At 46.1% G+C, this 17,229-nt stretch overlaps 1 protein-coding gene across 8 annotated transcripts in view; it reads left to right on the top strand.

Moving 5' to 3' along the window:
• Positions 1–17,229, top strand: part of RERE (arginine-glutamic acid dipeptide repeats) — a 403,553-nt gene that overhangs the window by 297,946 nt on the left and 88,378 nt on the right. For all 8 annotated transcript variants that reach the window (XM_084962664.1, XM_084962662.1, XM_084962666.1 and 5 more), the window contains one exon: positions 13,659–13,757. In XM_084962664.1, coding sequence (XP_084818790.1) covers positions 13,659–13,757 — 99 coding nt within the window. The remainder of the gene's footprint in view (positions 1–13,658; positions 13,758–17,229) is intronic.

Below are 17,229 nucleotides of genomic sequence, written 5' to 3'. Positions count from 1 at the left end.
CTCCCTCCAGCTCCGTGGGGGAGAGCAGTGCTTTGCCTTTTCCAGCATCACGAAGTCCTAGCTTTCTGTGGTTTGTGGCCACATCTTCTCTGCTTGTCTGCACATTGTATTCCCTTTGTGTGTCTGTATCTTCTCTAGTCCGTGTTTTTCCACTGCTTCTTTCACAAGGATGCTTGTCCTTGGATATAGGGCCCACGTGGTTGGCCTGGAATTGTCTCCTATCTAAAGATCCTCAACCTAATCACAATCACATCTGTAAAGACTTTTTTTGACACTCTTGTGGCATATAGAAGTTCCCAGGTTAGGAATCTAATTGGAGCTACAGCTTGTGGCAACGCCAGATCCTTGAGCCACTGATTGAGGCCAGGGTTCGAACCCTTGTCCTCATGGATACTAGTCGGGCTGTTACTTCGGAGCCACAATGGGAACTTCCCAAGACTCTTTTTCAGATCAGGTCACAGTCACATGTGCTAGTGATTTGATGTGGATCTCTCTTCTAGTGGTCACTTTTTAGTCACTACAGTTGGACTTTACTGTTTGATAAAATGTTACTAAAATAAGTTGTGCTTATTTTTAAGGTTTTGTAGTAGTTCATTTTTATTTCCTTTTCTATCAGTTAAAAAGTATTTATATTTAAGTGTGTAGAGTTTCTGTCATGCGTTAATGAACCCAACTAGTATCCATGAGGATGCGGGTTCGATCCCTGGCCTTGCTCAGTGGGTTAAGGATTTGGCATTGCTGTGGTGTAGGTTGCAGATGCAGCTTGGAACTCCGAGTTGCTGTGCCTGTGGTGTAGGCCAGCAGCTACAGCTCCGATTTGACTCCTAGCCTGGGAACCTACATATGCCGTGGGTGCAGCCCTAAAGACACACACACAAAAGATTTAAGTGTGCATTTTCTGATATTCAGATTCTGAAAATATTTCTAGCAGTAACTGTGATATTTCTATAACATCTGAGGACATTTGATTTATAAAGTACTGTAGTATTTGTATGAGTATAAAGTAGAGTGTATTTGGCTTTCTTTGTATGAAGAACATTTATTTAGATAACAGAATCGTCATGTGTAACCACCATATTAACTGATTTGTTCTGACGTGTCAGCTTGCTGAGGATTTTTTCCTTGGCTGTAGCCTAGACCTGCCAGCTCCTGACCCAGCCTCCCCCATCCCGACCTGGGCCTGATGGAGTCGTCTGGAGGGGGAGCGGCACCTGCCCCTTGGGCGCCCTTGTGGGCCAGGTCTCATGTTGCTTGTAGACTTGACCGCTCAGATGGCCGGGGGTGAGCCCTGGTCCCTTTGAAGCTCTTGCTCTTGTCAGTCTCTGCAGGCTGTGTGTTTCCCACCCCATGGCCAGAGCCGGCCTGCCGGCCCTCTTCTCCAGGAGGCGGGCATTCCCCCAGGCCAGGCACTTGCTGGGCTTCACGGATCGCCACACCAGCTGCCCCACCCTTGCCCTTCTTGCTGCCCTGCCTGTTGGTCGGCCTGCCCTCTTCCTGACCACAGTACGGCTTGGGCTCTGTGTTCCTGCTTACTCCAGTACTTTGCAGCACTAGTTACTCAAGGACTGGGGGGCAGTTGCCTCTTGATCTTCCACCATGTTTTTTCCCACTTCACAAGTGAGGTACCCATTTTCATACATTCTCCAGTCAAGTCTAACCTTACTTGATGCCTCTGAGTCCTTTTTTCTGGTGGGGGGGTTGCACCCATAGCATATGGAGGTTCCCAGGCCAGGGATCAAATCTGAGCTGCAACTGCAACCTATACCGGAGCTGTGGCAACGCCAGATCCTTAACTCACTATGCCACAGAGACAAGTCCAGGTCTTAACCCGCTGTGCCACAGCGGGAACTCCTGAGTCATTGTTACTGGTGGCCATCGAACAAAATCAGTTTAACTTTTGAGTTTGAGATCTTGGGTTTGCATGATAGTTTGCAAAGCTGTGGAGTCTGCTCCATTCAGGCTGTCTTCTGCTGCTGCTCTGTTGTGAAGTCACAGTCTTTCATTTGCTCTTTTCAGACCTGTTGTTAGACCGGGGAATCATGAGGAAGCTATCAGGAGTCTCAGGCTTGGGCTGGGGGTTTCCTGGTTCTCTGGGGCCATTGCTGGAGGCACTGCTGTGGTTGCCCAGAGCCTTTTTGCTTGTTTCTAGTCACTTGCTTTGGTCTTGGCTGAGGTTTCTAGATAAAAGAGCTGTCTCTCAGAAAATTTCCCAACTCTGCAGTCGTACGTGCTTTGGTGTCTGACGCTTTGATTTTCTTTGTTCTGTTACTTTATCATTGCACCCAGAAAGAGTAAGTATACTTGTGTTTATGCAACCTGAAGATTACTCGTCAGAGATCACCCTGGTTAAGGTTGCTGAGCCCCGTGGATTGGAAGCAGTCATTTCTGCACCTAAATTCGACGGAGTAGAATTTAAAGCACTTTGTGGAATATTTTTCTCTCAACACTGATGCAGCTGGTCTTAAGGTTTTGTTTGTTTTATCTAGTTTTTAAAAATTATCTGTTTGAAGGAATCTGGTTGAACTTGACCCATAACTGGCCTTTCACATACACTTTCTAGTTGACTCTAGCATTTCTGAATGGATTCACTAATGCCTGTGTGAGAACTGTGTTGTTTTCTTCTGTCACCCTCTAGGTTAGAGTCTTACATGTCATTTTTCTGTTTTCAAGGCTGAAGATTCTAGGAGTGAGTGAAAGCAAGTGTAATTTCCACTGTGGGCCTGAACGATGTCTACTTGTGATCTGAAATAGGTTTTTTTAAACTGACAAATAATTATGATTCGTGATCTACCAGTAGTTTTTCTTTCTGGCCAGAGTGTCACCCATTCTAGATCATTAATCTGAGTCTTATCTGAGTCTTATCATTCTGTATCATTAATCTGAGGTTTGTTGCTCACTTATAAGTTCTAATGAGTCAACTTGCCTTTAGATACACTGGGCTGGCAGCCTAGCTAACGTTCTGTTTTGTTTTTTTGTTTTGTTTGTTTGTTTGTTTTTAAGGACCACACCTGTTCTCTGGGTTTAGAATACCTTCAATGGCCAGGAGATGGTGACCTGTTAATTTCTAGACAACATGTAATGTGGGAACTAAGTGAATGAGAAACACGGCAATGTTGTATCTGCCATGGGAAATTCAGTCATAAACAAGGCGTTACCTAGACGTTATACTGCCTGTTTTCACTTGCTCCTCGAATAGTGTTTTTACTTTGGCGGTTGTTCTTTGTTAAGTGTAGGCAGGGTTAATCATGTCACACTGACCGTTGATTTCTCACATCTGCTCTGCGAAGTCACCTTGGTGTTTCAGCAGAGCGAATATGACCCCAGTCCCTGACACCCCTTTGTGTTTGATCATTCACTGTTTTGTTGATGTGCGAGGGTTTCCTCTTCTGAGCACTGGTTTCCTCCTCCTGCCTCCACCCCACCCCAGGTTAAGGACCTTGGGAGTCCTGGTCCCCGCAGCTGGAAGAGCCCCTTGAGCCCGTTGTTCCCACCTGGCCGCCATCCTGAGCTGCTCCTGAGGCTTAGGCCTCCTAGAAATTGGGTCTAGGTTGGAACCGTCCCTCTGCTGCTCACAGGGCCACACCTCTCAGTTTCGTGCCCGCATTTTTAGTGCTCTTGCCACCGAGGACTGTGTAAGGAGCGAGTTGGCCTTGAAGACCTGGTGAGCTCTGAGCACGTGCAGTGCTCGGCAAACGTTGGTCCCTGATCCAGGGCCTGGCATAATTCCTGGAACACCGGACTCCAAGAGTGCTGGAGGTGGCGGACTGGTCCAGCAACTCTGTATCTCCTGAAAATTACCTGGGTCTTCCCCTCACCCTTTACTCTCAGCAGTTAAGTTCTGTGTCTTTGCCATTATCTCTAAAGTGTGTGCCCATAAGAGTGTTTAGACAAATTTATCCTCTGCAGAACTCAAGTTGCATTATTTAGAATGACAGTGACCAAAGAAAAACAAGCATCACGCTTTTTAGTCGTAACTCTAGTCATTTTTTTAATCTCCCCTCCCACTTCACTCTAGCCTTTAAGTGTGTACATGTATCATATTTTGAGCTCCATACTAGGCCATTGGTGATGGAGGTACGAATGAAAATATATTGGCACTTGTGAATTATGGGTTGTGGGAAAAAAAAAATTAAAGTTTTGTGTTAGATTTCAGTGAGATTGTTCTCATTTTAGGGAGAAATAATTGAAATAATTAAAACCATGTGAAGAATTTTAAGACCTTTTCCAAATTCCACTTTTTTTTTTTCCCCTTTCTATTTTGGCAATTACTTATAAATAAACAGTGTATTTTGCAGAGCAAAATACTTTGAAATCTAGTGATTTTCTTAATGGACTGCGATTACTTAATATTAAACGTGAATGCAATCCAACGCAGATAGCTTTTTCTACAGTTACTATAATGGCAATCATTGCAAAAAGATGCTTTGGTGTAGTAGAAGCTGCCAGATGTGATGCCATTTGATCTAAAAAGGTCACAGTAAAAGGGACATTTAAATTAAGTTATAAATTACGATTGAAGAACAATATTTTGATGTGTGAGACCGGGGATGACAGAGCGGGGAGATGTAATTCATGGGTTCATTACAGAACAGAGGTGCCTGACAGCTGAGCCGTGCCAAGAGGAAAATTTATTTGCAACATCACGCAGACAGAAAATGGCAGCTAAGATGAGAAGCCAGAGTAGAAACTTGAAACCTTGTGATAATACGCGGAGTTTATGCTAATAAGACCGCCCCAGATCCTGAGATGTTTAATGATTGCCGTAATATAAATGAGGTGTTCGGACTCATGCACATTTTCAATCTGATTTAAATTAAGACCTCGTCCTTGCTCTATAAAATAACACACTTTATAACCAGGCATTAAGGTTGATTCTCTCACCTCTCTTTCCAGTATGCAGATTTGCTGAAATTTCAGAATTGTTTAGGCAGGAGAGTTAAAGCTTGAAACAAGATTTCCATCCATGGCAGCTTTGAGGAAGGGTATAATTTAATGTTTATAGCAATCCATGAGAAGTTCAATCATGAGTTAATTAAACTGTAGGCAGTCATTAAGTATTATTTATTCTTTCCAGAAGCTTGCCAGTAAAGCACTTATATATATTAAATTATAGAAAGTAATAAGCAGGGAATGATTTGTCAGGCCAAGGGAGAGCAGCAGATTTAACTTAAACAATTATGCAGAAATGTGTTTTTCTTCTCGTGGCCTGACCCTTTCTTCCCGCTAATCACAGAGAGGTCAGAGGCTGCAGCGGGACAGTGGAGGCTCCACTGAACCTCCACCGCTGGCTCCACTGAACCTCTGGTCATTTGACGAATCTTAGGTAAAAGCCTTGTACCTAAATTACACTACTCGCATGACGATACCGCTAGACCGTCTGCAGCTCTTTGGCATTTCAGGGTATCCTGTCACATTGTGTCTGGTTGATGGCTTTCCATTGTCCTTTGACCCAGCTGAGGGTCCTGTGGTGAGACCCGTTTGACGGATGAAGACCTTAGCTCAGCTGGTTTGTGACAAAGCTGGTGGCAGGAATCCTGTGCTGTTTGTAACGAAGCTGCCGGAGGCCTTGACTGGGTGCATTTGAGTAGAGAGACCCGAGCACCCGGGATCCTAGAGAGCGCTTCGTGCCACGGCTCCACTGCGCTCTTACAGTGGTTGCATTTGTTATGCAGAAGCCAGACGAGGAGCTTGTGGGGCTGTTGTTGTTGTTTTTCCCATTTTGCAGCCGCACCCGCAGCAGATGGCAGTGCCCGGGCTAGGGGTTGCACCTGAGCTGCAGCTGCCGGCCTGCCCCACAGCCACAGCAACACAGGATCCTTAACCCACTGAGCGAGACCAGGGATGAACCCACTGAGCCACGACGGGGAACAAACTAAGAGAGGCCGCTACGGTTTTAACACTGTCGCACCCCAGTCCCCTCTGCTGGTGTCCCTGGGCCGTCTTTGCCAGCACAGGATGGGATGTCAGGAGCTGCCCGGGACTCCTTCCTGAGTGAACGGGAGGCAGAGACTGTGGCTGCTTGGGGCTGGGATGTGCCCTCGGCCCGCTGGAAGGTGGGGCAGACGAGAGCTGGCCGTCTCCTGGGGAAGAGCTCCCTTTTGCTCTTTCACGATGAATGAAGCAAACTCCAGGAAGAATAGGATTTTGTGGCTACAGTCCAGAGAGCTGGACAGCAGACCACGGGTACCAGCAAGGCAGGGCTGTGTGCCTGGTGGAGTGACTCAAAAGGCTAGTGGTTTGGTGAAAAAAATCACCACTTTATTATCAAATTCCCCAGTTACTGACCTGTGTTTTAGGGGAAGATGGTTTTCACTTGTGTGTAAATTCAGACTTGAGTACGGTAATGGGGGAGCAGCAGATTGACAAGTACATGCGTCCCTGGTCGCTGACTTTTTTTTTTTTTTTTTTTGTCTTTTTGCCATTTCTTGGGCCGCTCTTGAGGCATATGGAAGTCCCCAGGCTAGGGGTCGAATCGGAGCTGTAGCCACCAGCCTACGCCAGAGCCACAGCAACGCAGGATCCGAGCCACATCTTCAACCTACACCACAGCTTACGGCGACGCCGGATCGTTACCCACTGAGCAAAGGCAGGAACCGAACCCGCAACCTCATGGTTCCTAGTCGGATTCGTTAACTACTACGCCACGACGGGAACTCCCCCTGGTCGCTGACTTAAACACACACACGCATACACGCACACATGCACCCACGTGCGTGCACACGCCCTAGGATGATGTTTTTGAAACAGTGGTTTCTGCTGAATGACATACTGATTTAGTGGCTGGTAGGGTCCCAGGGATGGCGTAAGATCTAAGTTCTCCTACCAGTAGCTTGTGCAGATTGGAAGCTGGTTGAATAAAGATGCTCTGTCTTGGCCCCTGCTTTTTGCAGGAGTCTTTACCCAGTAGTTCCAAAATGGCACATTGGGAGTTCCCGTTGCAGCTCAGCAGAAACGAATCCAACTAGTATCCATGAGGATAGGGGTTTGATCCCTGGCCTCAGTCAGTGGGTTGGGGATCTGGCATTGCCGTGAGCTGTGGTATAGGTCCCAGATGCGGTTTAGATCCTGTGTTGCTGGCTGTGGTGTAGGTTGGCGGCTGTATCTCCCATTTGACCCCTAGCCCGGGAAGTTCCATATGCCTCGGATGTGGCCCTAAAAAGCAAAAAGAAAAGGAGAAAAAAGGTACATTTCTCTATATATTAAAATTACATTTAATTCTAAGAGTTCCTTGGTGGCTCAGCAGGTTAAGGATCTGGCATTGTCACTGCTGTGCCTTGGGTCACTGCTATGGTGCAGGTTTGATCCCTGGCCTAGGAATTTCCACATGGTGTGGGTGCAGCCCATCCTACCAACTACATTTGCTTTTAATTCCAGATTTTCTCAGCCGGGCTTGGTTGCAAAATGGACAGAAAGGTTTACTTGCTTTAACTGCTTTGCCAAGACCACAACATGAAGCTATAAGACATTTGAGGGTTTTCGTTCCAATTTCTTTGAACAATCTTCTCTAGGCAAATGGTTGAAAGTCTTACAACAAAGAACCTTTTACCTTCGCAATATTGGGAAGCCTGCACCAAGTTTCCTATATTGATATATCTGTGTGTTCATGATGGGGTGTTTAAAATTTGGAACCCGGAGTTCCCGTTGTGACTCAGCGGGTTACGAACCTGACTAGCATTCCATTCCTGTCCTTGCTCAGTGGGCTAAGGATCTCGTATTACTGGGAACTGTGGTGTGCGTCACAGTTGTGCTGCGGATCTGATATTGCTGTGACTGTGGTGTAGGCCTGCAGCTATAGCTCCGATCCCCCAACCCCAGTCTGGGAACTTCCATATGCTATGGGTGCAGCCCTAAAAAGCAAAAATTAAATTAATAGGAGTTCCCGTCGTGGCGCAGTGGTTAACGAATCCGACTAGGAACCATGAGGTTGCGGGTTCGGTCCCTGCCCTTGTTTAGTGGGTTAACGATCCGGCGTTGCCGTGAGCTGTGGTGTAGGTTGCAGACACGGCTCGGATCCCGCGTTGCTGTGGCTCTGGCGTAGGCCGGTGGCTACAGCTCCGATTCAACCCCTAGCCTGGGAACCTCCATATGCCGAGGGAGCGGCCTAAGAAATAGCAACAACAACAACAACAAAGAAAAAAAAAGACAAAAAGACAAAAAAATAAAAAAATAGAAAAAAAAAATTAAATTAATAAAAATTAAAAAAAAAAAAAAGGAAACCCATGTAACTTTTCTTCATGGGGTAAGATTTCAATTCTTCACAGCTTAACACAGTATTAGAAGGGTTTTTTTGTTTTGGGGGGGTTTGGGGCTGCCCTATGGCACATGGAGTTCTGGGACCAGGGATCAGATTTGAGCCACAGTTGCAACCACAGCTACAGCAATACTGGATCCTTAACCCACTGTGCTGTCCAGGGATCCAACCCACATGCCGGTGCTCTAAAGATGCCACTGATCCCCTTGTGCCACAGTGGGACCTCCTAGAGAGGCTTTTTTTTTTTTTTTTTTTTTCTTTTTATAGCACCCGTGGCATATAGAAGTTCCCGGGCTGGGGCTGAATCGGAGCTGCAGCCGCCAGCCTTCATGACAGCCATGGCAACACTGGATCCAAGCCACATCTGTGAACTACACTTCAGCTCGTGGCAACGCCGGATCCTTAACCCACTGGACAAGGCGAGGGTGGAACCCGCATCCTCACAGACACTATGTCAGGTTCTTAACCCACTGAGCCACGACAGAACTCCAAGAGGGGAATATTCTTTAATGACAATATTGAGAGATTTGAGATGGCTAGTATTTTGGTAAACTTAGCAACTCTAATTTACATGAAGAATACAGTTGTAACAACCAATTAAGCTCTAACTCAAATATTATTTTGGTTCCATTCTGAAGAAAGAAAATCTTCGTAATCATCTAGAAAATAAGCCCCTGTTAAGAAGGGCTGTCTTGTGCGTGATTCGCTGTGTCAAGCCTTTTAGGACCCTCGAGCGTGGGTGTGACATGGAGGTAGACGGTTATGCCTTTCCCAGATGCCTCTGGTGTCCATTGTCTGTCCTCGAAGCTCTGGCCAGCCCTGTCCCCTAGCGTGCTGTCTGGCACCGGGGGGCGCTCAGTGTTTGTGCAGGAATGAAGGATGGCCCGGACCCCAGGAAATTCCCCAAGTGCCCAAAAGACAACCGTCGTTCCTGTGAAACTGTGTGTGTGTGGCGGGGGGGGGGGGTCCACAGCGATGGCTCTGTTGAAAGGATGTCTGCAGTGAATATAATTGAAGTATTCTTTAAAGATGGAAAGCTCTTGGAATTTCCTCAGGACTCCTGGCAAGTGGAAGTCCATGTTTGTCATGTTAAGAGGAAGGAGACTGTTGGGAAAGGATTCTTTGGGTTCCCTGAGACTCCAGAGCTTCGCGCTGGCCTTGGGGAGCTGTCCGTGGCGGCACGGTCACATCCTCTCTTGTCTGTTCAGGCAGTATTTTGTCGCCGTTGGTAAAGAATCCCACGCTCTTTACCTTCCAGATGAGTCTTTGTTGAGGGGTGGGAGAGGTAGCCTCTCTGAATATTTGGGGACTTTCTAGCTGGAAAGGTCAGGAATAGGACTGTTTTAAGAGGACAGACTGGAGCTCCTGTTGTGGCTCAGTGGTTAACAAATCCGACTAGGAACCTTGAGGTTGTGGGTTTGATCCCTGGCCTCGCTCAGTGGGTTAAGGATCTGGTGTTGCCATGAGCTGTGGTGTAGGTCACAGACACGGCTCGGATCCCACATTGCTGTGGCTCTGGTGTAGGCCAGCAGCTACAGCTCTCAATGGTCTCCTAGCCTGGGAACCTCCATATCCCTCGGGTACAGCCCTAAAAAGACAAAAAAGAAAAGCAAAGAAAACATTTGGGGAAAAAAAAAATAAGAGGACAGGCCGACAATGGATCTGATGTTTTTCAGGTTGTTGCTGCATTAATCACAACAGCTTTTTCAGGGGAAAGTGAGATCTGAAGTAAAAGCTTATAAAAGAAAGATGAATGTGGTGATGTGTTTAGTGGAAAACTTTCTCTCCTAAGCACCCCACTAGGAATTTGGCTGGGGGCGTCGTGCAAGCAGGAGCTGGCCAGTAAACCCTGCACCCCCAAGTTCAGTGAGTCCCTCCAGGCGGTTCTTCCAGCTCATTTAAAGCTCTTCTTGGCTCCCCGAAGGCAGGACGGTCCTAGCGATTAATGACTTAGCTCCATTCACTGGTTCACTCTTGGAGGGGCCTTATGTTCTTAGGAGTAATTTCCTCTTATCAGCCATGCAAGGTTTAAGATTTTTAATTTTTCTGTGTACTGTACCAGACTTTTAATCAAATTTCATTAATTATTAACATGGGTAATTATGTGAAATGTAAGTGGTTTTGTTTATAGTTTAACAATCCTTTTCTGTCTCCAAAAAGCTATTCTCTGCTCTAGAAAATTGATGAAAATTGAGTAGGCACAGCTTCCTTCATTTTTTCTTCTGTTTTCTTTTAAAAATAAATAGCTAACACTCACCCACCTACGGTGTGCCAGGTACCGATCTAAGCAATTTTACATGTATTTCCTAATATCATCCCCACCACAGCCCTAAAACAGAGATGTTATTATTATACTCATTTTTTAAAATGACAAGATCGAGGCCCAACGAGGATGAGTAACTTGCCCAAGGTCACACACCTGGCAAGTGGTAGAGCTCGAACTTGAATCCAGATAGTCTGGCTCCAGAGGCCGTAGGTTTTCATCACTCTCCTGGACATTACCCCATTTCCTGTAATAACCTCTAATGAAAGTTAATTTCTCCTGAGCTTTTTATTACGAAGTTTTGATTTGATCAACCTGATTTGATTTCAGAGTTCATCACTGCTCATGATACTTTGTTTGCTTTTTAAAAAATTAAGTAGTCGTGCAGTCTTTCTTGTTACTCAGTTCTGATCCATGTTGTTAAGCTCTCACTGGAGGTATTCATTACGTTAGAGAACTTGGCCAGTATCTGCTTGTTCTGGATATCAGGCAAAGCATGGAAATCTAACATTATTTTTTTTTATTTTGCATGCTTCTGAAAGAAGGCCAGATTGGACATTTCCAAAATCATAGTATTTTAACATTTACAAATTATACTATTTTAGTATAGTGTGTAGTTTATTTAGTATAGTATTTATATAGTATGCTATTTTATTTTTATTATTTTTTATATTATTATTATTATTTTGCTTTTTAGGGCCAGATTCCAATTTACTTTAAATCCAGACTATCCAATAAGTCAGCTACCTTAAAACAAAACAAAACAAAACAATGACCAGTGTTAAATTCTGTATGTAATGAACACGAATGCTAGGTATTAATTTAGGTATTTTTATGACATCCATCACTAGACTGCTTTAAAAATAAAATAGCATGGAGTTCCCATTGTGACACAGTGGAAACAAATCCGACTAGGAACCATGAGGTTGTGGGTTCGATCCCCGGCCTCGCTCAGTGGATTAAGGATCCAAGGATGCTGTGAGCTATGGTGTAGGTTGCAGACGCAGCTCCGATCCCCCATTGTGTGGCCGTGGGGTAGGCCAGTGGCTATAGCTCCGATTGGACCCCTAGCCTGGGAACCTCCATATGCCTCGGGTGCGGCCCTAAAAAAAAAAATGAATAAATAAAAAATAAATAAAGTAAATTGGATCTTCTAAAATATGAAAATAACTTGGAAAATTTTATTTTCATAACTTTGTTTTGCCAAATGCACAGTGAAATTGGGTATTTGTGGTGTCCCTTTCAGTAGCAGTTGAGTAGTTCAACTTGCTGTGTATGACCCCGCTTTTATTTATGTACCGCTTGTATTTTATTTATTCATACATACATATGTACAAACAAGTATTTGTCATGGGTTTACTCTTTGCCCAGCCCTGGGGCTACCGCAGTTGTTGGGAAGGCAGATTGTAGGTTCTTAACCTTTTCTCTTAAAGGGAAGTCCACATGGGGCTTCCTCCTTGGGCAAGTCTGTCGCCTCTGCCTACACCCAGGGGATGCTAGTTATCACAAACTGCTTAATCTTTTCATCGTGTGCGTGTTGTATCCCTGTTAGTTTGTAAGTTTCTAGAAACAAAACCTGTGACTTGGGAAGGTTTGTACCTTCCTTGTACTCAGGAAATTCTTGAGAACTGTTCAAATACGACATGGAGGCACCAGTGAAAAGGCCAGAGAGTGTCTCCTGCATGAGAGCATTTTGTTCACTGCCTGTACCCCAGGCTCTGGAATGTGGCCTGGAACCCAATAGACCCACAGTCAACCTCAGGCTTAATGAATCTGAAGCTGCTGAGATTTAGATTTGGGTTGGGTCTACATAGGAACAGTATTTAATTTAACAAGTATTAATTTAATTTAACCAAGTATTTCATTTAACAAGGATTTCTGTGTATCACCTTGTGCTAGAGACTGGTGTCGGGTACAGGAGATACAGGTCTTAGCCAAAACAGGTTCTTGTGTCAGAGAAATAGCTTTGTAAAGGGAAGTTAGATTTCCCGTGAACAATTTGAACGGGCAGCCCCAGTTTGGGGAGGTCAGCTGAATAAGAGGAACTTCCTACCGGCTACTTCTCTCCGTGTCTGCAAGGTGAGACTCGGGAGCAAGGACTGGGTAGGGTCACGGGAGCCCCGGCCAGAAGGACCTCTGTAGGACAGACAGGGGTCATTGGTGCCCGGCACTGACCAGGATTGGACAGGATGTGGAGGCAGAAAAGTTCGCTGGCTTGGACAGGTGGGCATCTGGTCCCAAAAGGACTGTGTAGGTAAAACCAGTGTCGTCTTTTCTATGTACCAGAAAGTTAGCCTGCTGCCACAGAGCTAGATTTACAGCTTTTGTATTTTGGGCACTTGATGGGACAGAACATGATCCACCATGTCTTTAGGCCACGTGGGGGAACATGGAACCAGAGTAGAGATTGCGGTGGCTGGCTTTGACCTTGGTGTGGAGAGCCCCTTCACCTCACCTGTCTGCGCCTTGGCCTCCTCATCTGCAAAATGGGTGATGGTAGTTCTACCCCATAAAATTAAATGAGAGAATACCTTCCTTGTGGGATTGAGAGAGAGAACGAGTGCATGGAGTGAACTTAGCAATGGCCCAGGCCAGTCATTCAGTATGTGTTTGTTGTTGTTACTCTTACCTCTATTCCTACCATTGCCAGAATGTTCCCTGCCTTACCTGTTTCTTCCTCTCCCAGAACAGCTGGAACTGGAGGGTGGTTGGAAAAGATCATATTATCACGCTGACTAAAATGGCTCTGAGGGAGTTCCTGTTGTGGCTCAGTGGGTTATGAACCGAAATAGTATCCACGAGTATGTGGGTTCGATCCCTGGCCTTGCTCCATAGGTTAAGGATCTGGCATTGCCGTGAGCTATGGTGTAGGTTGCAGATGTGGCTCAGATCCCATGTTGCTGTGGCCGTGGTGCAGGCCGGCAGCTGCAACTCTGATTTGACCCCTAGCCTGGGAACTTCCATATGCCGAGGGTGCAGCCCTAAAAAGCATGCATAAGTAAGTAAACAAGTAAACAGACTCCGAGTTTGTAAGCCCTCATCAGGGCTCCTCTGTTAGGGTAAAGACAGACGTTTTCCCATTTTATTGATTTGCTTCCAGTTCTGTTATCCGGTGCAGTTAACGTACTGAAATTGTTGTTGTAGCTCCATGAAAGCGGTTATGATGCCGGCAAAGCCCTGCAGCGCCTGGTGAAGAAGCCCGTGCCCAAGCTGATTGAGAAGAGCTGGACCGAGGATGAAGTGGTGAGCTTGGCGGGGGCCTTCCTCAGGGTCGGGGCCGTCGGGGGCTAGCTTCTAGCTTCTCACCATGTCCCAAAGACCTGTCATGTGCACAGACTGTCATGGTGCCCACCAGGCGAGGGAAGACGCCATCCAGCCTCATTATTGTGCAGAAGCTATGGTTCCGTGGATAACAGGAAAGATTTCCCCAGGTTTCACAGGAAGAGGAGAAATTAATAGTTACTCTTTAAGAAAGCTAGTTTGGGAGTTCCCGTCGTGGCACAGTGGAAGCGAATAAGATTAGTGACCATGAGGACGTGAGTTCCATCCCTGGCCTCGCTCAGTGGGTTAAGGATCCAGCGCTGCTGTAAACTGTGGTGTAGGTCGCAGACGCGGCTCGGATCTGCCGTGGCTGTGGCTGTGGTGTAGGCCGGCACCACAGTCAGCCCCTAGCCTGGGAACCTCCATATGCTGCGGGTGCAGCCCTAAAAAGCAAAAAAAAAAAAAAGAAAAAAATAATAGTTTAGGTTTGTTCTTTGTTTTGGGTGCAAACTAGCTTTGGATACCTCCCTATATTAAGACAAAATCATTTCAAAACCAGTTGATACTCAGCCTAGAGTATGGCTGGTACTTGTTTTTATTTTGAAGGGTGGTGGGATCCCTAACCTGCTGAAGGACATTAGTCAAGAGCAGGAAGCATAGACTTGATTAAATAAATACAGCACATCTTACGTATTCATTCTATTTTTGTGGCCCATTAAAGACAGCGGGGAGCTGGAAATGTACCCACAAATACCGATTTTCAGAGCCCTGGATATTTATCCCAGCAAAAAGAGTTCTCATAAAGCTACATTCCCTAGCTCGTGATGTTTGGAAGGAATTCCTGTGAAAGACTTGGGCGTTTGCAGATGCAGTCTTCAGTGTGAATGTTCCATTTGCCCTTTGGGCTGGATGAGATTAAGATGAAGGCTGGCACTGCTACTCGTGTTGACTGATTATAAGCTCTTCGCCTGTATTTAAAAATATGCTAAGAAAGGGTGTTTAAAAATTGTATGTGCTTTCCTGATCCTGCTCTTTCATTTTCTCAGCAGTATTTATTGAGCAGTTATTATGTGCCAGGTGCTGTGCTGGGCACTGTCAGGGGGACCCCATGGTCCCACCTTAGGAGGGGGACCGTCTGTAAAGCTCTGTGTCAAGTGATGGTTTGTGTGCGGAGGAGGCACTAGGCAGGTAGGCCTGTGCATGGGAGGAGGCGCAGGAAGGCCTGGGGAGTACGACTGGAACAGAGGCTCTGTGTGGAGAGGCTCTGGGGGCCCTAAGGTGAAGGCCTGCCTGGCGTGCTGGAGAAGGAGCAGGAAGGTGTCCGTGGGGCGGGGGCTGTAGGTGGGGGTGGGGGGGCCCTGTCGGGTTAGTCCGGGGGCCTGTGGACCCATATTCAGGGCCTTGCCATCTGCTCTGCCTGAGCAGCTTCTGAGGAGAGGAGGGCCGCCGGTTCTGTTAGGAGAGTCCAGGCCCGCCTCGTGATTAAAAAGCAAGCAGCAGCAGTGGTGAGAGGCGGTGAGATCCTGGGCATGTACTGAACAAAGAGCCCAGGGAACTGTTCATGGAGTGGCTGGGGGTGAGGGCGGGCAGGGCGGAGAGGAAAGAGGGAAGGACCGGGAGGGACTCAGTGGTCCTTGAGGGTTGGTAGTAGGGGGCCTTTTCAGTATCCCCGAGTCTCTTCAGTTCATCAGACTGTTTTGAAATATAAATTGTTCAAACTTTATATGGTGAGTAAAGAGATGGAAACATCTTAAAGATGTCACATGTTAAAAACTAAAGGAGTTCCAGTCGTGGCTCAGCAGATAGGAACCTGACCAGCATCCATGAGGACAGAGGTTCCATCCCTGGCCTCGCTCAGTGGGTTAAGGATCCAGCTTTGAGCCGTGAGCCATGGTGTAGGTCACAGACTCGGCTCCAATCTGGTGTGGCTGTGTCTGTGGTGTAGGCCGGTGGCTACAGTTCTGATTCAACACCTAGCCTGGGAAACTCCATGTGTCGTGGGTGTGGCCCTAAAATAAAAGACAAAAAAACAGAACAAAACTGAAAATAGAGTTGCCACAGCTCCTGCAATCCTACTCCTGGGCATATATCCAAAGAGAATCCTAATTCAAAATATTGAGTTCCCGCTGTGGCTCAGTAGTAACGAACCCAACTAGTATCCACGAAGACACGTATTTGATCCCTGGCCTCGATCAGTGGGTTAAAGATTCCTTATTGCTACGAGCTGTGGTGTAGATCACAAATGTGGCTCAGATCCCGTGTTTCTGTGGCTGTGGTGTAGGCTGGCAGCTATAGCTCTGATTCAACCAACAGCCTGGGAACTTCCATATACCATGGGTGTGGTCCTAAAAAGAAAAAACAAGAAAAATACATGCACCCCAGTGTTCATAGCACTGTTGACAGTAGCCAGGACATGGAAGCAAACATAGATAAAGATGAATGAAGTACTACTCAGCCAGAAAAAAAGAACGAAATCATATTATTTGCAGCAACATGGAAGGACTTAGAGATCATAGTACTAAGTAAGTCAGACAGAAAAAGACAAATACCATGTAATATCATTTATATGTGGAATCTAAAATGTGATACAAGAGTTCCCTGGTGGTCCCCCCAAAAAGTGATACAGATGAACTTCTTTTCAAAACAAAAACAGATGCACAGACATAGAAAACAAACTTAGGGTTACCTAAGGGGAAAAGGTGTGGGGGAGGCATAAATTAAGAGTTTGGGATTAGCAGATACCAACTACATGTATAAAATAGATGGACAACAAGGACCTACTGTATGGCCTAGGGATCTGTATTCAGTATCTTGTGGTTAAAGCATAATGGAAGATATATGAAAATGAATGTATTTGTATGTGTGTCTGTATGTATTTTATATATATATATATATCTGAATCGCTTTGCTGTTTGCTGTATACCAGAAACTAACACAACATTGTAAATCAACTGTACTTCAGTTTTTTTTTTTAAGTCAAATTGGTATTGTTTTCTATCATGGAACTTTTATGTGAAGAGATAAGAGATTTGATGGATAAAATTTTACAGTTTTTAGGAGTTCCCCTGTGGTGCAGTGGGCTAAGGGTCCGGCATTGTCACTGCTGTGACTTGGGTCACTGCTGTTGTGTGGGTTCAATCCCTGGCCTGGGAATTTCCACATGCCACAGACTCGGCCAAAATAAAATAAAATTCTGCAAAAAGCCTTTGTGGAAAAAGACAAAAGGAGATGAAAAGCAGGGCTGCACGTAGACAGTGTGCCCCATCCTAGGTCCTTGTCAGTGTGGCTGTGCCGTGCAAGCCCCTGCTTCAGTTCACCTCCCTTTGCTTTTGGTCTCTCTTCTCCTCCTTCTTTCTGGTGCCTCCCCCACTCCCCCTTCCTGTTCTGTCACCTCCCCGTCCCCTCACTGGCCAGGACTCTCTCCCCTCTCCCCTCACTTCTCCCATGACCTTTC

Source organism: Sus scrofa, chromosome 6 (assembly GCF_054392235.1).
Source record: "Sus scrofa isolate SSC_HxYL_T2T_F1_AM1 chromosome 6, Sscrofa_HxYL_maternal_Yorkshire_Landrace_v2.0, whole genome shotgun sequence".
Lineage (NCBI taxonomy): Eukaryota > Metazoa > Chordata > Mammalia > Artiodactyla > Suidae > Sus > Sus scrofa.
Note: the sequence above shows the minus strand (reverse complement) of the source record. Positions and strands in the feature narration are given on the sequence as shown.